Source organism: Micromesistius poutassou, assembly GCF_964030765.1.
Source record: "Micromesistius poutassou genome assembly, chromosome: 9".
Taxonomy (NCBI): domain Eukaryota; kingdom Metazoa; phylum Chordata; class Actinopteri; order Gadiformes; family Gadidae; genus Micromesistius; species Micromesistius poutassou.
Window position 1 is genome coordinate 1,782,071 of NC_140279.1, and position 23,006 is coordinate 1,805,076.

Here is a 23,006-nt window from a genome sequence, read left to right on the forward strand (position 1 = left end):
CCCCTGTAAAAGGCAGCCAAAAGCAAGCAGAGTTTCCACTCACACATAAACTCAAACGCACCATCTGATGTCCGCTTGCTGCATGTGTGGCCATGTGTGGCCACTTTTAAACCTCCCAATATTTCCTTTCTCAGCCCTTTGTTTTTGTTTTGCAGGTGCAGGTTTTCCAAAAAGGACAATAGTTTCATTTTCATTGCCTCTGATATGAAACAGATTTTTCTTTATTCTTTTTACACACTTTGGTTCAGATAAATATCTCACCGTTGATCTCACCAGCTGTATTTCATTTCAACTCAGAAGAGGAGTTATATTCTGATGGTTCTAAACAAACAACTTCAGTGAGTCAAGTTATTTGAACGGAGGGGGGAGACTGTTGCCATCTCTTCTGAGGACAATGCAAACAGATATTTACAGTGCACACATATCATGTACTGATGTTCACTAATGCGCACACACACACACACACACAAACAGGGAGAGAGGCATTGCATCAATATCTAGAAATGACTGGTGCTTTGACACACAACACTTGACTAAACTGACACCTGTCACATGACATGCAGCAGCGTGTCATAGCACCTCCCTGGCCTTCCCAAACCAGAGGACACACGCACACGCATGCGCATAAACACACACACACACACACACACTAGAGCTGTCAATTTTCTCTATAACCCGATTCTAATTTCTAGTTGGAGCGAGGTAGAGAGAGAGAGGTAAAGAGAGAGAGAGAGAGAGAGAAAGAGAGTGCTGTAAACACTCCCCTACCAGTCAGACGCAGGGACAGGCGGTAGCAGGAACAAAACAACTGGTAAAATAACAACACAAGCTGTAATCGCCTTCACAACAATAATAAGCGGGCTCTGTCACAATGGAAGCCTGTCTCGGTGCTCGGGACATGAAAAGGAAAATGTGACCGAGCGACTGACCCAGTAGCACGCTGGCGACAGCACAACACTGACCCATGGCTCACTTTGACCCGAGAACATAAAGGCTGTGTAATTTATACCAAACAAGTATATAGTTATAAATCAGACTCCTGCATGTCGATGTGTCCCTCGTGTTTGTCTTGACTCGCACTCTCTCACCGCTTCCCTTGCCGCCTTTCACTCCTTAAACTCTGTCGCCGTCTTTTCTATTTTTTTTTTTTACCCATAATGCCTACCTGTCATTGTGCGGTTGGCTGTTTTACAATGCAGTGGAGCCCTTTCTCCCATCAAGCAGATCACTAGCCTGTAATTACAGGACACTTACCCACAATGCCCCAGTCAATGAATACTAATCAGAGGGCGGGTCATGTCCGTGACCCCCCACCCCCAATTGCTAATATCAAGAGCACCCCCCGCCCCGCCCCCCCCGTATTGTGGAACTCATTAAGGAAGAAGCTATTTGGGGCCAAAACAAAACCCGCCCCAGATTGATTTCTGCGAAGGAAATTGTCCCGTGCATATTCACTTTACAACAGGCAGGGTGATGGATACCCGAGTGCTGGACCATCACCTCCGGCCGGTCAATACGGACATGTTTCCACCACCATAACCTCCTTCTAGACTCATTCTTCAACTCCTTCAGCCCCCAGACACACACACACACACGGCGCACTCGGGGACAACATTTAAAGCCTGGGCACCCATATCGACTAAATACCGGTGGTGGTAACGCATCTATAGAGATTTACATTAAAATGAACATTTAGTGCATTCAGCTGATGCTTTTATCCGAAGCGACTTACAAAAAGTGCATTTGTCAGAAGAAAAATTAACTATATATTGCTCTCGGTACAGTAAGGATGTTCATAAAACCAAACATAAACTCTGAACAAGTGAGTCGTGAGTCTTTTGCGGAAGCTTTAGATTCAGCACAAACTCAAGTGTGCATGTTTGCATGTACTCGCACGTGACGCACACACCCGTCCAACCAGAGAGAGTTCAACCATCCTGACACGCCCCCGCCCCCCCCCTGCGCTGTGACACTTACTTCTCTGGCAGTGGTTCTGCGTCCAGCAGCGGCCCCGGAAGTGGCCGTTGATGGTGTTCTGCAGGCAGACCTTCTGCCCCTGGGCCGTCCCGGGACACACGTCGCCGCACTCCCGGTCTTTCTTGTTCTCCACGATGTAGTTGTCCTCCGTGTCCAGCACCTTGGACCAGTCCAGCGTGGCCAGGTAGCAGAGGTCCGGGTTCTTCTCGATGCGCACGGCGCCCCGCGTGATGTTCATCAGGCTGTGCAGGCCGATCTCCTTGAGCTGCAGCATCTCGAACAGCACCAGGGCGTAGTTGAAGAACAGGTTGTTGCCGCGGATCACCGTCAGGTTGGGGAAGAGGTCGCTAAGGCTCTCCAGGCCGTAGACGCGGAACAGCAGCAGGTAGTCCGTCACCACCCGCAGCCGGGGGAAGCTGATGCCACGGAAGTCCTCCTGCTTGGTCTTGAACATGAGCAGGATCTTCAGGTGGCCCTCGATGACCGTGCAGTTCTCCAGCGACATGAGGTCCGTCACGTTGTTGCGGATGTCCTTGCTCGGGCAGACTGGAGGTGAGAAGGAATGGAGGAGATAACAGAGGACACATTAGTAGCTGCGGCATGTCCTCCCTATCTAAGCCCCAAGTGTTTTGCATTAAAGCAGAGAAGAGCAATTCACAAACGCTGCCTCTCTCAAGTCCCTTGAAAAAAAGAAATAACTGACTGCCTGCAATCACTCCCACTCTCCCTCACTTTACTCTATGTTATTTTCCTCCCAACAGCATCTCCCCAGAGAGGACATTATTGTTCAGTGCCGTCTAATCTGAATCTGAGGCAGAGAGGAAAGGGTTACCCGCGCTAAAAGGCTTCTCTGCTTTCATTCATAATCTCGCGCCTGCACATGCACAGCTGATGAGTACACATGCACATGCACATGCACGCACACATACATACACACATACATACATACATAGACAAACACATACACAGAGATTTCATGAAAATTCATTAGGGGACACCTCATAGATGTGAGAGAGAAAAGCGACACAGTTGCCGCGGTTGCTATTGCTACACATAGCAACAAGGAAATACTTCTTGGCGTCAACACATGAACATGAAGTTGATCACAACAGCGGCGTCATCTAACTCCTTGTCATTCCCTCTCCTTTGATCGTCCGATATCGCTGTTTTAATACAGAGCGGGGAGAGGGGGGGGGGGGGGGGGGCGCCAAGATATAGAAGGACACACGTGATCTTACGAAGGACTTAAATAGGGTTTTGTCACTGTGGCGAGGAAAGGTCAACGTGTTGACACACCAGCTGACCGAAGGTGGCTGAGCGATGATATTTGGTCATCTCACAGGTCCATCCATAGCATGTGCTTGTGTTACTCAAATAAAAATGAAAGGAGCAACCGCGATAGACGCACAGCATACAACATATGCATGGTTTATAGTTACAGTTTTAATTAATCTAAGACCGCCATGACTCATTTTACACAAAAACTTTTATCTATCCACCGGCAATCTTTAACGCGTACAGAGTAAAAGACCAAGACAACAACAACAACAACAACAACAACAAAAAGGCTGTCCCAGTCCGATTAGCCACACACTTTATTGCCGTGTTTTCCGTGCTGCCGTGGAGCGGTTAGTGACCCTCGTCAACCTGTGGCCGTGAGCTACCCATTAACTCATAATTCTGTTAATAAGTAAACGGAAAAACATGTCAACAATCCAGGTACACACAGCGCGGCGGTAGCGCTGCACATCAATGCGGAGGTTAAAGGTCTTCTTTGAATGGCCGGCGGCCAGATAGGGCAGGAGACAGGGAGACTGTTGTTTACTACGACCAAGCAAAGACCCGATCGGCCCGATACGCAGGACAACGTTTTGACCGTCACCACGTCTGATTCAGTGTATGAACGGGAATGGATTGAGGGGTAAGCTTGATTCTGAGGCAAACGTTTTTTTTTTTTGCCATGGGATCAAACGGAACCAATGAAAGAGAACTCAAATTGAACGACGACTTCGGGGTGAAGAGGTCATTTTCCTGACACTAGTCCGTGTTTGAGCTCTGTTCCAGAGTCAAGTCCCAAGCCCAACCGGCAAAAGATGGAGGGAGGGAAGCTTTGACATCCTGAAGGGTCACAAAGAACTTGCAAAACTTACAAAAGGCAGCTGAACCTCCAACTTGGTGACACCATTTATTTGACAATGAAACTATGGGCTAGTACTAGCCACCATAGTACTAGTTCTGTAGTACTTCTCTTATTCTCTATACACACTGTAAGGTACAAACAGCCTGTCTTCATTAGTTAAGGCCTTACAACGGTGAAAACGCTGCCTACAGACTAGGTCAACGGTGTGTATGCTTGGGGCTTCTGTGTGTGTACATATAGCCTCTGTGTGAGTGTCTAGGCGATTGATAGAATTAGCTCATGTATAATTTGAAGACCTAAGTAAAAACCTAAAATCAACAATAGCCTCTCAAGACAGTGTCTCCAGAGGTTTACTTGGCCACTTGTTTGATTCAGCACAAACCCGATCCCAAAGACTTCTGGAACAAAAATCCCAATACTGGAATTGAAAGCTTCTATGACAACATCCAAGCAAAGGAAACCTCTATATTAGGTCTGCAAAGTTTAGCCTCATGGTGTGCCGTTCAAAAGGAGCATACTCAAACATAGTCATGTGCTAATCCAATTCCTTCAATAGTTGGGTTTTAAAATGGCCGTTTACATCAACCTGTTGGAAGAGAAAAAATCCAAAGCTACTTTTATGATGTGACCAGAAACCAGACGCACGGCATGTTTACCTGTTATACGGCGACCGGGGCCACTGTATAACCATAACTCAGCCAGACGGTTTTTTTCAAAGTTACAAACTAATCTAGGGCCGGTTGCGTTGGGCCTCCTACTCAGCATAAATGAACCCTCAACACATGTCACTTGAAGGCGACAGGCTTCCTCCCTCTCTTCCCTTCTCCGCCAATAAGCTTAAAGGAAAACGCGTGAGAGTGAAAGAGTGAGAGTGAGAGAGAGAGTGAAGGAGGAGAGTTATTGAAGTCTACAAACACAGACTAAACTATGTAAAACCACAGGAATGATGGACGCCGTGTTTAATTTATTTTCGCATTGGATCGACTTTTTTGTTTTGTTCTTTTTTGTTTATGCCGCTTCATTGAAGTCAAGAGACTCATCTAAAGTAAATTGACGAAGCCCTGATTTCACGAGCCGGTGGGTGGTCATGGCTGAAGGCCGCTGCAGTGCAGGAGCCTCTGCTCCAAGACGCTGATGGGACTCAGCGGAGATGACATCATGGCCGTCGGTTAAAAAGGCACACGCGGCCTCCGTCTGGGGTCACGCAGAGGGCCAAAAATCCATCATGTGAGCCACCTGCTAATCAAGCCATTGGCCATCGGTTGAAACCGCAAAGCCCCCGTCGCCGCTCATATGAGGCATGTGTGCAGCAAGGGAGCCGCCCACGCGCACTGCTGTGGCGCGCTGACGGGTTTGCTCTTACTGACACAACCTGATCGCCTAACGCGTCTCCCACGGAATTTCCTACGGGTTGACCTTAAGCGTTTAAAAACACACACACACAGGACAACGCTGTTGCTCACAAACAGATGTACTCTTTCATCGGGTCATGGGAGTGTATGGCTCGGTGGCAAGACCTTCGGGACAGAGGTGGCCATTGTCATCCCTAACATAGCATACTTCCCCTATAACAAGAACGAATCAATCATCGGCAACAGTGGAGAGGCAGAGAGAAAGGGCTGAAGCGTGAAGAGGAAGTATCAGATCCCCGACCTCGCCGCCCATGGGCAGTGGCCTTTCCTGTCCCGCGGCGGTCATACTTGAGACCTTTATGCTTTATGAATGGCCCTCAACGCCCACCATACATCACGTCCACACAGGATGCTACAAACAAACACCCAATGCACACCAACAACAACAACCCCCTTGTTGGATCCAAGCACTAAGACGGACTGAAACAAAAAACGGGGAGAGACAAGGACAGACAAGGAAAGCAGCTGTTGTCGAGTGTACTTAGCGGTGCTTCACAGCCCAAGGAACCCTACACCTCATCTCGGCTGCCCTATCGTCTTATCTCCAGGAGGCATCGCCGATGCAGGCCTACCGGCCACCCACTCACTGTCCGCCCACTGAACACCTATTGTGCAACGTAACAAACAGTGTTACGTAACGCCTGGAGAGGGAGTGGGGGGGGGGCAGTGTGCAGCAACAACACGCCCCGTCCTCCAGTGATCTCCGAGAAGGTGACAGAATACACAAACACAACCTTTACTCATGAAAGAGATAATTATGGTCTTCACTCTGTTTTTCTTCCTTTCGACCTGAGACACATTTTGTGTCCACTGAAACAAGGAGGAACGTTGTTGTTTCTTTCCCCCCCACCCAGAGCAATGCGGAGCACATACTTTAGATGTCTTGGCAGGGCTCTGCTGACACTAAAGCATGCCAGCAGGCCATATGGGGGAAGCTGTACTGCGGCTGGGAGCTCCCTCCACAAAATGGAGTCTTGTTTTTGAACTGATGAGGAAAAGATGGCAGGAGGAAGGGAGGGGAGGGGTGGTCAAGGGTAGGGCAGAGAGGGGGGGGGGGGGGGGGGGGGGAGAGGTGGGGAGCTGAATGTAACGCCATCGGGGTCGAGCCAAAAAGGCCACTGTGTCTTTAAAACAATGGGCCCTGTCCTCACTCTCTTCCCTCCCAGGTTTGGGGAATGGGAGGGAGCGGTATTAATCGCAAGAGCGGAGGGTGAAAAGGGTTACAGGCAAATGGGGGCAAAAGAGAGGGGACCCAGTGAGGGGGACGGAGCTAGGGGAGGGCTGTGTAACTGGAGCCCGGCTAGGCAGGCAGGGTGACGTAAGGGGCCTCCAGAATGGCTCGCGATCACATGCATGAATGGAGAGCCCCTATGGCTCACTGTTACATGACAGGCCACACAGACACACAAACAAAATACACACCGTTGGAAGGGATATTAAGATAGCTACTGATCAGGCTAATGGCATGACACTGAACGTACAAGTGAAGGGAAATGGCGCAATGGTGTTGATAAGTAAGTTGAGCATAAGAAGAATGAAAGAGGGGGAAGAGGCAGGCATGCAGGTGTATAAAGAGAGAGGAGAACACATCGGTAGCCTAATTAAGACTTTGTCTTCATCAATTCAGAAATCTGATGATTGGAGAACAAAATTGACATCCAACTTTACATGCTATTCTCTATTCTGTGGCAATCATGCACACCGTTTCAGAAAAAAATCCAACATTTTTATGAGGTTTAACATAGATTTTAAATGATTCAATAAATCAAGCTGTCTGTTGTTTAACATGAAAGAATGCAATGGGGGTGGGGCTGGGGGTGGTTGTGTGTTGTGTTTGGAGAACTCTGGCAGACAATGACAGTGAGCCCTTCCATAACCCCACCCCACTGAGGGACCACCCGTACCCAGACTGCTTGGTGCTCTCACTGACCGACGGGGCCCTCTTAATTACAATAACAACCCAATCAGTCACTAATGAGGATGTAGAGAGAGGGGGGCGGGGGGTGTGGGGGGGTGGATATTGTATAGAAGGGGACCGGAGAATAGACCAACTGAGACACACTGTAATGTTCAATTATGGGCCATACCATTAGGGATCAGAGCATGCACTGCCAAAGGAGAGCAGAGGGGCCGGGCACCTGCCCTGCCCGCCCCCTCTCTCGCCCCCCCCCTCCTCTCTCTCTCTCTCTCTCGGTGTGACACTTAATTTAGCAGCAGGAATGGGAAGAGGGGGGACAGGGGGGTATGAGACAGACAGAGGAAGAAAGGCTTTGCGCTTTAGGCGGGAGAGGACCTCGGAGGGCCGGCTCTAAGGCTGACTAGGGACTCCCCCTCCCCCTAGAGGGACATGGTTTAGGATTATTTTAAATAAAAGGGGGATGCTCAGATGGTAGCCTGATATTCGGTTTGTTTATGGATATTTTGGATTAAAAAAAACAGATATACCAGGTAGAGCACAGGTAGCCAAATATTTTAAACTTGTCAACAATAATAATAACTGACAATTAACTAACTATCTAATTAATTAACTATCTAATTTAATCAGCCAAAATGATCCATGCATTAGCCTTTATTAGGCTATTGTATATATAGCTTTCATGGGAAAATGCATAATTATAATATAATAGTAGTTAAATACATTTTTTACGGGCTGGAGGTCCGTAAAAAAAAAAGTCAACATTGTATTTTGTATGCAGTATAGCATGGCAGGAGTTAACCTATTATACATCAGAAGGCTATGGTGTGAAAGATCCCCAATACCTTCCATGCAGTTGGACAGAACTATAGAGTTCTAGAGTTCTGGAGATGTCGTGGCATGTGGCAGTCCTTCACTTCTTATGTAACGGTTGTTTATTAGTTGTCTACAGCAGGGCTATATAGCAAGCCCAGTGGATTGGTGCAATTTACAAAAGGGAACTATGCACCGGAACACATGCACATGGTTTTCTAAGTAAATATTGTTTTGGCACAGAGACTGCTTTTTATCTGTATTTTATGGCCTCAACAGTGTCCATAAACCGGCAATATTGTACGTTCTTGACATCAGACTCAATCTACATCGACAGGCACTGTGGGAATCAGCAGAAACACTGGCCTGTTTGACATCTCAATGCTGTGCATTGTAGAGTACGGATTTGAAAGACTATGTTACAGGACGACAGTCGACATAAAGGCACACAGCGAAAAACAGGACTATAACAGTGGACCGTCAGACCTGAGACTCTTTTCAACCGGGGTGCGACTGAGGTCCCAGAGAAGAAACCCAAAAGCTTCCATCATAACATAGCTACATTTCAGACAGATCCTGCTGTTTAATTATAGAATTACGTTCTCTACAGGAGAATTTAATACGTCAATTCAATATGAATGGTAGCGGGCCTGCGAAGGGCCAAAGATGGATGGCAGCTGGAGAGAGTAAAACACGGCGGCAAATTGAGAAGATGATACGCAGGGCAGAGTGTATACTGGTTTCTGGAGCGATCGATAACGGGCAAAGTGGATACCTTGAGAGCCTATACCCATTTTTTAATAAAATCCCAAAAATGCACTGCAATAAAAAAAAAAACCTTTGTATTCCATTAACGTTTTCAAGTTTGGCAACAGGACCCTTTTACACAATAATAAAAATGACCAAACAACTCTGCTGAAAGGCGATTCATAATATTCCTGTGTGAAAACTGGTGTCACTGGCGCATTAAAAGTGATGGAGGAGGACTCAACAAGGCATGCTAAAAGAAGTGGCCTGTCTTCGACGGCAGAGGACGGTGACGTCCCACTCTGCGACGATCCGGGCAGTTAAAGATCACTCAGCGTGTTATGATTTTGGGACCTTGCTGGCCTCTAGTGGCCACTATGACCTTTTTCGTGTTTTTGTGATCATGTCAACAGCTGGTCACGCAAACTCCCAGAGCTCCAGCCTCAGGCCCAGATCCTCAGTCGGCACCAGATCCAACACCTCCAACTCCTGGTCCAGAGCCGCGCCTTCCCACTCCACAGAGATATGATGGCAAGCCTGGTGAGTGTTGTGGTTTCCTTACCCAGTGTCAGCTCACGTTTGAACTCCAGCCATCCCCTTTTCGCACTGAAAGAGCAAGGATAGCATACGTGATTACCCTATTGACTGACAAAGCTATAGCTTGGGAGACCTCCGTGTGGCAGAGACAGGGCCCAGAATGCTCAGAATTTAAGATTTTTTCATAGGACATGCTGAGAGTTTTTGATCAGTCTGTTACGAGTGCTGAGTCCGCAAAGAAACTCATGTCTATCCGCCAGGGCAAGGGTAGTGTGGCAGACTACGCTATAGCTTTCCGAACCCTGGCTGCTGTGAGTGGATGGAATGAATCTGCTCTTGTTGTGGCATTTCATCATGGCTTGTCAGACACAGTTAAGGATGGATTGGCTTCTGCAGGCTGCCCAAGTGGTCTTGAGCCTCTCATCTCCCACGCTATGCGTCTTGATAATCGTCTCAGAGATTGGCGCCGCGACCAAGGCTCCAACCAGAGCTATCCTGACACTCCTGGTCAGTCCTGGATTCCTGTGCCACTACCTCTTGAGAATCCAGAACCCATGCAGATCGGACGCACCCACATTACTGCAGCAGAACGGGAACGCAGAAGAATAGAGTAGTGCTGTATCTATTGTGGAAAGCCCAATCACTTTCAAGCTACTTGCCCTGGGCTTCTGGGAAAAGACCAGGCCCGTCCAGCCGAGGGAGGGTGTTGACGGGCGCCTCTCTTTCTCCCAAGTTTACTGGTCAGGGGGTCTACCTACCCATTTCCATATCCTGGGGGGAGTATCCTCACTTCTGCCAGGCCCTGGTAGACTCTGGGGCTGCTGAAAACTTCATAGACATCAAACTAGCCCATCGACTTAATGTTCCCTTAGAAACCCTTGATTCCCCGTGTCTGTAACAGCTCTTGATGGCCAGGCACTGGGTGACGGCAAGGTATCCCAAGCAACCAGTCGTTTACTGCTCAAATCTGATGCCCATCAAGAGGACATCACCTTGTATCTTGTTCCCTCACCTGAGTTCCCTATGATTTTAGGATACCCTTGGCTTAATCGTCATAATCCACACATTGATTGGGTATCTGGCCGTAAAGTAGAATGGGGTCCCACCTGTCATGCCACGTGCCTCTTTTCCAGACCCTTGTCCATGCCTTCTGAGTCTCTTGATCCTGCTGAGTTGTCCCAGGTTCCCACAGAGTACCTGGATTTGGGTTTTCAGTAAGAGCCGAGCCGCTGCACTCCCAGCTCATCGATCTTATGACTGTGCTATTGATTTGTTGCCAGGTACGATGCCTCCTCGAGGAAGAATCTTCTCTTTCTCTCTGCCAGAGCGCAAAGCCTTGGACACCTACATAAAGGACGCTCTGGCCTCGGTCTTCATTCGGCCTTCAAATTCCCCAGCTGGAGCCTTATTTTTTTTTGTAAGCAAAAAGGATGGTGGGTTGGGGCCCTGCATTGACTATCGTGGCCTGAATAAAATAACTATACGCAACCGTTACCCACTCCCTTTAATGTCCACAGCCTTTGACCTCCTGCAGAGTGCTACATTTTTTACTAAGTTGGACTTGCACAATGCTTATCACCTTGTCTGCATACAGCAGAGTGATGAATGGAAAACTGCCTTTAACACGCCTTTGGGGCATTATGAATATCAGGTGATGCCTTTTGGTCTAACCAATGCTCCAGCAGTTTTCCAAGCTTTAATTAATGATGTTCTTCGAGATATGATAAATATTTTTGTTTATCTTGATGATATTCTAATCTTTTCTAAGACCCTGCAGGACCACCATCAGCATGTGCGGCAAGTTCTCCAAAGACTCCTGAGGAATCACCTGTATGTCAAGCCTCAGAAATGTGAGTTTCATGTTTCAGAGGTGTCCTTCTTAGCATACATCCTGAGAAAGGGTGAGGTGCAGATGGATCCAAAGAAGACCCAGGCAGTGCGGGAATGGGCCACTCCCAAGTCTGTTAAGGAGGTCCAGCGCTTTCTAGGGTTTGCGAACTATCGCAAGTTCATAAGGGGTTTCAGTTCCGTGGCAGTGCACCTCTCTGCTCTTACCAAGAAAGATAGGGGCCCATTTTGTTGGAATCTCCAGGCAGAGAAGGCTCTCAAGGATCTTAAGCAGCGGTTCTCTTCGGCATTGCATCCCTGTGCCTTTTTCTCACATTGTCTAAGTCCTACAGAGTCCAGCTATGATGTGGGGGATGGTGAGCTTCTGGCTGTGAAGATGGCCCTTGAAGAGTGGAGACACTGGCTGGAGGGGGCTCTACATCCATTTCTGGTGTGGACTGATCACAGAAATTTGGAGTACCTGCAGCAAGCTAAACGTTTGAATCCCCGTCAGGTTCGCTGGCCCATGTTTTTTAGCTGTTTTGACTTCACCCTCTCGTACCGACCTGGTTCTAAGAACGGCAAGCCTGATGCCCTGTCAAGGCAGTTCATCACCAACAATCAAGAGGATGAACCAAGGCCAGTTATCCCAATGTCCAGAATTGTGGCTCCTGTTCGGTGGGGCATCGAATCCACCGTTAGACAGGCACAACGGAGCCAGACCCTGGAACTGGTCCAACAGGATGCCTGTTTGTTCCCCGACGAGTGCGGGCCCAGGTCCTCCAGTGGGGACATTCTTCCCATCTCATGGCAAGGGATCCAAAGAACGTTGGAGTTTCTGAGAAGATTCTGGTGGCCTGAGATGGAGAAAGAAACCAGGGCTTTTGTGATGGCCTGCTCAGTGTGCACCCGCACAAAGAATCCTCGTCAGCGTCCCCAAGGATTGCTGCACCCTTTACCCATCCCTAAGCGCCCCTGGTCACACCAGTCTGCTGACTTCATCACCGGTCTGCCTGAGTCTGAAGGTAACACTGTTATTCTTGTTGTGGTTGACAGGTTTTCCAAGGCCTGTCAATTCATTCCGTTAAGTAAACTACCTTCTGCCTTGGAGACTGCCAAACTAATGTTTGATCATGTGTTCCGAGTGTTTGGGCTCCCTCAGGACATTGTGACAGACCGTGGACCCCAGTTTTCCTCTCGGGTGTGGCAGGCTTTCTTCCTCGGGGGCCACAGCCAGCCTCTCATCTGGCTATCATCCCCAATCCAACAGGCAGACAGAGAGAGCCAATCAGGAACTCCAGGCTACCCTGAGAAGCCTGGCAATGGACAACCCATCCAAATGGAGCTCCTGGCTGCCGTGGGCGGAGTACGCCCATAACACCCTCCAGTCCTCTGCAACCAAGATGTCTCCGTTCCAGTGCCAGTTTGGCTTCCAGCCGCCTCTGTTCCCTGAACAGGAGGAGGATGTAGGAGTGCCTTCAGTGAGCTACTTCATGAGACGCTGAAGGACGTGGAGAAAAGCTCGTCAGGCGCATTTGCGAACACCCAAGGCAGCCCAGGCCAACCGGCGATGGAGGCCAGCCCCGCACTTCCTTCCTGGCCAAAGGGTTTGGCTGTCATCCAGGGCTCTCCCTCTGCTGGTGGAGTCCCAAAAGCTTGCTCCTTGATACGTTGGCTCTTTTAAGGTTGTCCACAGGGTCAACCGAGTTACCTACAAGCTTCAGTTACCCCGTTCCCTAAAAATAAACCCCACCTTCCATGTTTCCCTTTTGCGACCGTTGCTCTCATCACCTCATACCCCTGCCCCCAAAGACCCCCCTCCCCCTCAACATGAACAAGTTTTTACTATTCACCGGTTGCTGGACTCTCGCGGGTGCGAGGTGGAGTTCAGTACCTGGTGGATTGGGATGGCCTCGAGGAACGATCTTGGGTCAAGGCGCAGGACATTTTTGACAAGAACTTTATTCAGGAGTACCACTGTCAACATCCTGACCTTCCAGGGAATGTCAGGAGATGTTCCTAGAGTAGGCTGTACTGTTATGATTTTGGGACCTTGCTGGGCTCTAGTGGCCACTATGACCTTTTTCGTGTTTTTGTGATCATGTGTTTTGTGTTTTGTTTGTTGTGCTCCAGTTTCCCCACCTCTCGTTATGTGTGTTCAGCCATCTTGGGTTTGCCACCTGAAGTTCATCTTTGTCTGTCATGTGATTAATTAGTGTGTGTATTTAAACCTGGTTTTCTGTTACTGCTGTGCTGAGTCTTTGACTACTTGGATTATTCTTTGCTACTGGATTATCATTTTGGATTTTGGATACACTGTCTCTTGCCCTGCCTTAGTTGGATTGTACCTTGCGACGGACGAGCCAACTGCCACACAGTGATGTCCACGGGGAACAGTGATGCTGAGGAAAATGCACATGAGCCGTCGTGATCAACACGTACCGTCTTGCCCCGGGCCGAGGATCGAAACGCATGGCGGACATGGACGTGGTACGGCAGGCGGAGAGTGTGTGCACCTGTTCCTCCATTAGCGAGAGCCAGCCTCCCATTGACGAGCATGGTGAGGGGTGCAGGTCTAGCCTATTTATAAACAGCCTCAGGTTCCATTACAGCCGAGGCACGGGGCCAGGCCGTGGCAAACTCAAGCAGAGCGAAAAAGAGCAGCGACACGCTGCCTCCGAGCTGCCGGACGGCTCGCCAGTGAGAGCAGAGGGGCCCGGATCAGAGCCCACCGGGGGCTGTGCCTGCCCTCGCACCCGCCACCAGCCACCGCCTAGAGCAACCAGGCCAGTGGGGGGGGGGGGGGGGGGGGGGGGAAGAGGAGACATGCACAAAAGGAAATAAGCCGATCGACAAGCAAAGAGGAGAAAAGAAAGACAGGGGAGAAGAAAATAAAGAGAGAAGAGAGTGACAGGTCATTGTCATTTGTTTTCAAACCACAACAGTCTTGTTGTTTATTATTCTGGCGATCATGCCGTGACCTTGAGGGCGAGGGCGGCGGCAGCGAGTGGAGAGAGGACCAGAGGACCAGAGGAAGAATAGCGCTGTGCGCTGAACCCACTTCTGCATGCTGTCACTCTGGCGATGAGTTGAGAGACGGACTCGAAGATATTTAAAAGGCTGAACAGAATAACTTTGCTGTGTTGTCTCCTTTGTTCACCGGCGGCCCACGTTCATTCAACTTGAAAGCCCACGTCTCCGTGCAACCTGACTAGCCAACCTTGAGATGCCTGCGTCACAAATCAATCCTTCAGTGTGGTCCAATGCAGCACAAGAGAACAATTATTATGCTCCAGGGATGATTACAGTGAGATGCTGCATTATTTCATACTATGAAGTCTCCTCCCTAGGCCAAGATGTGGTAATATGTAACTCCTCATACCACAGAATTACCCGCATCGCATCCCAGTTAACGGATTCCATTAATAATAGTAATTAAAAGTTAATAATTGAAACAGAAAGGGCACCACATCGAGTCTTTCCTTCGGTAATAAGTACATAACGGTGTGGCCGGTCTGGCCTAGAGTGCTCCAGACGCACGCAAGCCAATGATCAGCGAGAGACCGGTGTAAATATAAAGTGAAACACTGGTATGAGAGAAAACGTTGAGATGCATGCTGCGAGTGAGGCCTCGCTTACGCAGTGAACCTTGCAGTCCTATAATAGTCATTAAGGTAAGGCCAATGCGCTCACATAGGGAGCATGCAGTCAGAGCACGGGCTGCCATCAGATCCATACTCACTCATCTTTCAAAGTGCATTCGGGAAGCCATCCAAGAGCCCTCTTGAACTCTGTTTACATCCCAGTGGATTAAGATACATGATAGAAATGTCAAAATATTTCATTTTCACTTCATGCCTTTTATTGACAATATATTCTTTCACCTTCTTCTGACAAATGTACTTATTGTAAGTCACTTTGGATAAAAGCATCTGCTAAATGCCCTAAATGTAAATGTCAATGCCATTGACTAAAAACCAAACAGTATAAAACATCTGAGTGGTATAAACAGCCTATTTGGTGAAATATCCGGTGATATAAAAAGCATGGCCTGGGGTACCGTCTTGATTCAAACACCTGGTTTCCACACAGACAATAGCGGAACACTGCGCTGCACACAGACACATTTCCCCTTGTATATAATCGTCATTGTTCTAGGAACCTCCAGTACAGGGAAGCAGTGGTTGCCCCGCCGCCCACGGCCAACCACGATCCAACTGCAGCCCCAGACCTCTTCCATGGCAGATAAGATAAGCCATTGTCTTTGTATCAGATGTTTCTCTCTTCTATCACATCCCATTTCGTCATTCCGAAAACCAAACCATTTTTTTGCCTTAGCTCCTCTCCGCTTGCCACACATGTCCCCGCTATGCAGTACAACGTAGGACGTTTACACACAAGTGGCCTCACCATCGGTGGTCATGGAAGAGCACGATGATGGTTTGGTGACATTTGAAGCCTCGCCACACCCTCCCACGTGGGGGTAATTTCAAAAGATGTAAACAACTTCATATTTTGGAGTACAGTGCCAAACTGCAGGTATGATATGCTAACACTGTGGTTGTTTTGTTTTCCTAGTTGCACGTACTGTCAGTTCAAGTTGCTACATCTTACTTCGGTTTATGAATCCGTTTGAAACGTTACCCGGTTCGGTGGTATGCAATTTACATAAACAACAGCATGCAACCGGGTTTCACTGTAAACTGGCTACAAGATTCCCATCTGGAAAAAAAACAGGGGAAACCTCAATAGCACATACACACACACCTTCTGGCCAAAGGCTCACAAAACAGCTCAACCAGGTGGTGCGGCAAACAAAGAAAAAAACTGTGCATGTGGCGACAACATTCCTGAAATAGTAGCCAGGCTTTGGAGCTGAGAGAAGACGGGAACAGGAGGTGATCGTCTGCGGAGTGGACGGAGAGGGGTGAGCCCAACAGTGCAAAGCAGATGGGCAGAGAGAGAACACACACACACACACACACACACACAGTGTGTGAGTAATACTGAAAAAAATTCCCATGTTCCTTTTCATCTTCCCACGTTACAGTGCGCCGCTCCGCTCAGCGTCTTGGTGTGGTGAGCCGGGGCCTGAGAGGCAGGCAGGCAGGCAGGCAGGGCTGCGTTCCTCTGCTCCGCTTCCAGCCACACAGCAGCAGCTGTAGGGCCTGGCCCCACCAACATGGCGACCCGCAAACCGGGGCAAAGCATGGGTCAGGATAAGCTACGGCTGGCTGCTGCTGCTGCTGCTGCTCCGTCAGCCTCCGTCAGCCTCCGCAGGCCGCCCCATGTCTGTGTCTGGCCGTACACATTGTACAATCAAAAGTCACCCTATCAAAACGATTGACTGCACCTCAACCGGGCCTGACATTGAGTACTCCTCGAGCAACACTAACAACGTGGTAATAGCAACACTTAGCCGGCCCGATATAATGTGCTCAACGAGGAGAGCGGAGATGCTTTGGAGAAGGATAACCCGAAGGGGAATATTTAAAACGGGAGGCTCATCAAGACAAGATGGGTGGACAATTCTGAAACAGACTACTCCGCTCATGCCTGCAAGACAAATCTGTCTGCGAATGTGGGGGACTGGGATCCCCTCATTCAGCGGTTACCTCCGGCTTGCCTTTACACAAGCTTCCTGACCAACAGTTGTTGGCCACAATTTGATTTTAAGAGGAGTAGAGCTGAACCGCAATGAAGCACGATCACTGGAACAAATCCCCCCCCCTAGATAGCGTAAAAACACTGTGCAACAGGATGCTGAATCTAGGTGTTGAGGCCATACAGGTGAGAGGTGGGAGTGGCCCGGTCCTGGCCTGGCTGTGCTCCGACATGCCAACACTGCCTTAGAGGCACAGTGGGCTTGACCTCCAGCTAGAAGTGTTGGTTTAAGAGAGCTTTCCTTTTGCATGGAACGGAACACTGGGCTCATCCTAAGCAGAGCCCCCCCCCCTCCCCCTGTGTGTGTGTGTGTTGCAGGGGAAGATGCAGCAAAAATGTAGAACGGATTAAACTTCATATAGAGACGTTCAAGCAGGTGGATAGAGGGAATGGAGGAAGCAGCGTGCAGGACGACTGGACAGCAGGTGGCCCCACACATCCCACATCTTCTTCACCTCTTCTTCCATCCATCTCTTCCATTCATTTTGCCACCCTGTTTTGTTTTTTACATATGATCTCGAACATAGTAGTCTGTGCCATTTTGTCACTGTCACTACAATAATACACCGCAAGTTAGAAAGAACTGTGGTTAAATGTTTTTGACCGTCTCTTCCTTCCAACCAGTTTGTACAACATCACCTTGGACACTGGTCACATTATCAAGCACTACATTTGTACCCCCTCCCTTTTTGCAACCCTACAAACGAGGGGGTCTAGGGGGTACGGGGTCTACCTACCACATAAACACCAAAAACACAAACCCCCTTATGTTTGGTTTTCCTTGGCCAAACCCCCCCCCCCCCCCCCTCACTCTGTGTGAGTTTTTCCATCTAAGATTTCAAGCAAGCAATCCGTCAATGGAACACTGATGTCGTTTCAACACCGCCCCCCCCCCCACAGGTAACAAATCCATCTCTGTTGGCGCGTCTCTGATAGACAAGTCCAGAGCCTGTGGCCATTCCCTCGCATTGTAAAATGACCTCCATTCATTATGCTGCCTCACAGTGAGGCGTGCGTCAACAAGCGCCCTCCTGGCTCTAGATGTACTTGGGAATGTCCAATACCAGGCCCTCAAAGCGGGAGACACACGCTTTCTTTTGATCTCTGCATCACTTTCTCCTCTCCGTCTCTCTCTCTCTCTCCTGAAGTCTGTTCTCAGTCCGTGCATTCCCCCAGAGTTTGACACACTCATTTTTCTTCCCCTTCCCTCTCTCTCTCCCCCTCTTACTTCTCTTCCTGTTTCCTTCTCGCTTACCCGCCACTTCCCTTCCGTTTTTATTTTGTTTCCCCTTCTCTCCCCCTCTTATCTCGGCCACTTACCGGCAGGACAACAACATGTGTCGGGTGCTAGGCAACAGCTGTGGCGGTGTACAGAGTACAGCCATAAAGTGACCTCAACAACATGGACACATCCACACAACCAAACAAACAACCAAAGGGTTCTACGAGTACTAGTAGCCGTAGTAGCAGTAGTAGTAGTAGTAGTAGTAGTAGTAGTAGTAGTAGTAGTAGTAGTAGTAGTAGTAGTAGTAGTAGTAGTAGTAGTGGAGTCATGGGAGCGTACTTCAGAGAATTAAAGCATGATTCAGTGGCTGGCTGACTTGGGTGCTTCGCCATACTGCCCAGGTTGGCCCTCGCTGGTCAGGCTTATGGCCATCGTGGTTGGCACCGGCTTATTTTAGAACATCGCCACTTCACAGGAATACAAATAACAAGAAAAGGAGCATGCAGGCAGGGTGCGCCTCACATTCATGCACGTATTCACTAGAGTACGTACACACACAAACAAGCGCACACACTCACACACACACACACAGAGTTGGATGAGAGGCAGTGGAACACATCATATTATATTATCCTACTGAAAGCATTTAGATAGCAAATGTGTTCATTCAACCGTCATCTTTGTTTATCGTGAATGCAATATCAGACAATATTTGTCTGATACAGACACTTATAATTCTCTTTCTTGGCTAGAAAACAGAGGAACAACTTATAAACACCACTGTTTCGGCAGATTAGTACATGCTTGGTACCAGTAAACATATTACTCCTGTGACAGTGGAACCCTCTCTGAGGGATTGGATGTACTCAAATATATTTCAGATATACACAGCAAAGCCCTGTAACTTACTGACAACACTCGCTGTCCCCGTGGTAACCCATCGCTGACAACAATTGCTGTCACCATAGTTACCCATCGCAGTCCCTCTCTCCAGAACAAAACACAGAGCCCTTTGCCAAAACACTTGTGTGCCACGTGTGTGTGTGTGCGTGCATGCACAAGTGTGCTCGTCAAATCAGAAGCCACACAAACACTCACACAGCATAATCAAGAGGTCCTTGTGGCGGCTTTGCTGGTGTTGATGATGATGATGATGTGCAGGTGTATATGCCAAGCATCAGTCGGACCCAGCTGGAGTGAGCCAGCCTCGTATAAACGAGACTAAAGCAGGCGACAATATAATAGAACACAGTAGAGTGAGAGGGACAGAGAGAGAGAGGGGTGACAAACAGATGGCATGCACACCTCTAAGAGGGTACGAAAGGGGAGCGTTTCCCATCCCATAGAGAGAAGGATTAGCAAGTTGGTGTGTGTGTGTCCGTGTCTGTGTATGTGTTTCCATGCATGTGTCCATGTGTGTTCCCGTGTGTGTGTACGTGCGTGTGTGTGCGCGCTCCTCAGGTCTTCATGTGGAAGGCGAGTCTGCCGGCTGTGCGCATCTGCAGCGCGACAGAAAAACAAGTCAGCAGTAGAGAGTGAACCCTCTCACCCTTTTAGCAAAACAGTAGGGAGGAGGAAGAGAAGGAGGAGGAGGAGGAAGAGAAGGAGGAAGAGGAGGAGGAGGAGGAGGAGGAGGAGGAGGCGGAGGCGCGGAAGAGGGGCAGTGTCAGAAGATGAAGGAAGGAAAGGAAGAGAACAACCCGTCTAGATGAGAAGGGGGTAGAAGAAAACGGTAAGGGCCATCGACTGAATAAATCAAAGTACTTAAAAAGGTGCACCAGGCCAATGTAAAGGGGGAAGACAACTGTCATGCGCTATTATTCACCCTTCTCATGTGCTGTTCACTGACAACACATAGGGGTATGAAACTAACAATAACGGGGGGGGGTTATCATGAGTTATCATGAGACAATGATCATTTGCCCATAATTGAGAGGCAAGCAACGGGACAGTGGTACGTCAATAAAAAGTGACAATCTGTCATGTAAAGTCAAGTATGTTTACGACAGCATTGGGACTGCCTAATGCAGTTTGGAGGGGAGCGGAAAGTTGAACAACTTGTAAACATTCCTGGCGCTGCTTTAAAAGTGACTAAATTAGGCTGCATTTGCCTTTTAAATGCTGGTATTTCAAGCTTGCATCGTCCCTCACACACACAATTGTCAAGTCCTGCATGTTGACAACATGTGCCTTCTGGTAAACCAAGGTAAAAACACTCCAAAAGGTGTGTCACACTCACTCAGATCAGCTCATGCCTAAGTCTAATAAAACAACCCATGAACTTTGGATTCCGGCTTTGCACACAGTTTCACGTTCACACTTTCCCTTTTCCTAAATCCTAGTCGGTATGCAGCTCTGTCCTTCAGGATTTGCTTGGACTGTGCCGATAATATATAAGATGAAATTAAACACAAGCCGGCTGTGCATTAGCCCGTTGCAGGATGTATATAAAAAGGAGCATGTTATGATGTCATTGGTTGAAATGTTACACCTGCCAGTGTGCTGAAAAGAACAAAAAAAAAATCTGTATTGCATAACAACAACAATATTGCTTGTTGCAAGTAGGTTTCTGAGTACTAGATGGCTACAATAATTCCTTGCCTAAAACAAATAAAATATTTATTTGATTTCACTCAACCAATTGAATTGATTGAATTCATTATAAGATCAACACCCATGATAATTCTCTTCTAATCCATCAGTTTCCCATGAAGCATCCCATCACGCTACTTAAGGCCCTGCTCACTGGTGCTCTGGTGCAATATCATGGCATTGGGTGATTGCTAGCCATCATAATTATAATAATGTTCACGATTATTATAAGTAGTCAACAAATGTATCATTAACGTATGCAATTATGTGTGGTGCACATGTTTCAAGTCTGGTAGTTATTTACTAAGGACAGACTTTCTAAGCCCCACCACAGTCATATAACAACCTCCAAGTACATTAAGAACATCATGGACGGACACACACACAAATGTGAAGAGACATAAGATCTGTACATGTCTGTCCCAACAGATAAACCCAAAACTCAACATTACCAGCCGTACAAAATATGAACTAACAAGGCCTCTCCCACAATATCAATATTTCAATGTTATCGTTCATTGTCTTTTGTGATATGGTGTCACAAATTGTCTACATCACCGAGTTCACTCAAGCGAAAAGCATGACCTAAAATGTGCTTTGGTGAGGGAGGGGGGGGGGGGGGGTTCAGAAACAACTACGCTTTATATCACCTCCTTCTGAAATGTAAGCAGATATTGTGTCATAATACACGAGCGAACGGAAAGCGTCTAGTGGCTTCATCACCAAATCAGTCTGCTGCAGTCATCTGGGGGTGGAGGGGGGTTCCGACAGCACCACACCCCCCATGCTAATCCCTGCATTACAGCCACGGCTCAAACTGAATATTACAGTGTCAAGTCGCCAACAGTTAAAATAGAGCAACACGGCCCATCGAATAAGATGGTTGCAGCATGGCGTAATGGCACTTGGTGTGTGTGTACTTGTTTGTGGATGTGTGTATGTGTATGTGTGTGGACGCGTGTGTGTGTGTGTGTGTATGTCTACTGTGTGTGTGTGTGTGTGTGTGTGTGTGTGTGTGTGTGTGTGTGTCAGGAAATACACCACTGTAGTAATCAGGGGGTTTATATTATATACTGTATAGAATAGGTTTCTATCAGAATTACAATCGTGTTCACTGGGCATAAAAGATCGGTTCTGGGCATAAAATAACAAAAAAAAAAAACACAATCACATTCACAAGACAAAGCATGACAGTTTCATCCAAAACAATAACATTAAACCATTGGATGCACACAATGTCCAAACAGAAGGAAAAGGTGCATCTTGAGTTTAGCATTGCGATGCTACCCCTCTACCGGTTGGTCTGCCTGCCTGCCTTCGTTACTTGCTCCTGAGATAGTCCATGTTAATCATACGACACTGTGATCACTGGACTTTTGTCTAATATGTCAGTGCGAGATGTTTTACATTTCTGTGGGACTTTTATTCAAAGAAATACCAAACAAGTGGTATGAAAAATGACAGAATTTTCTTCTTAAGAAAGAAGTGCCGCTGGTGTACATGATGTGTATTTATTTAGATGGCACGAGATGACTATATTAAGAATGAAAAGGGTGCTTTTTGAGCCTTAATCCTTAAAACAAGCTATCCAGAATGGTCGTATACATCAGAAAAGCAAGGTTGGTTCAATTGAGTGTGTAGACTATAACCATTATTTGCAGTTAAAAAAAAAAAAAAGCTTTTGCTCTGTTTACTTTGTTTTTCAATTAGGCGTGTGTTTTATTAATCCTTAGCCATGTGATAGTTATCAAGATCTAACAAAGCCTCTCTGGAATATACAATTTAAATATTTCTGAGCATTCACTATTAGCTTATGAAGAGAAACATGCACAGTATCAATATGACACAGTATAATGCAGTATAAACATGCTATGCTACAATGTTGAACACTGGACTCAGATATGCTACCAGAATGTTCTCGCTTCGACAACAGATCAAACGGCAATGCATTGGGAGTCAAAGGTCAGGTGGTGTTTGTCTTCTGACATTGGTAACACTGTCGAGGTGCTTTAGGAAACACTGCTTCACACACACACACACACACACACACACACACACACACACACACACACACACACACACACACACACACACACACACACACACACACACACACACACACACACACACACACACACACGAACAAACAAGATTAAA

The 23,006-nt window shown here is 47.8% G+C and overlaps 1 protein-coding gene across 1 annotated transcript in view; it reads right to left on the minus strand.

Moving 5' to 3' along the window:
• Nucleotides 1-23,006, minus strand: part of insrb (insulin receptor b) — a 79,232-nt gene that overhangs the window by 52,136 nt on the left and 4,090 nt on the right. The window contains exon 2 of the mRNA XM_084473125.1: nucleotides 1,978-2,523. Within this exon, the coding sequence (XP_084329251.1) occupies nucleotides 1,978-2,523 (546 nt within the window). The remainder of the gene's footprint in view (nucleotides 1-1,977; nucleotides 2,524-23,006) is intronic.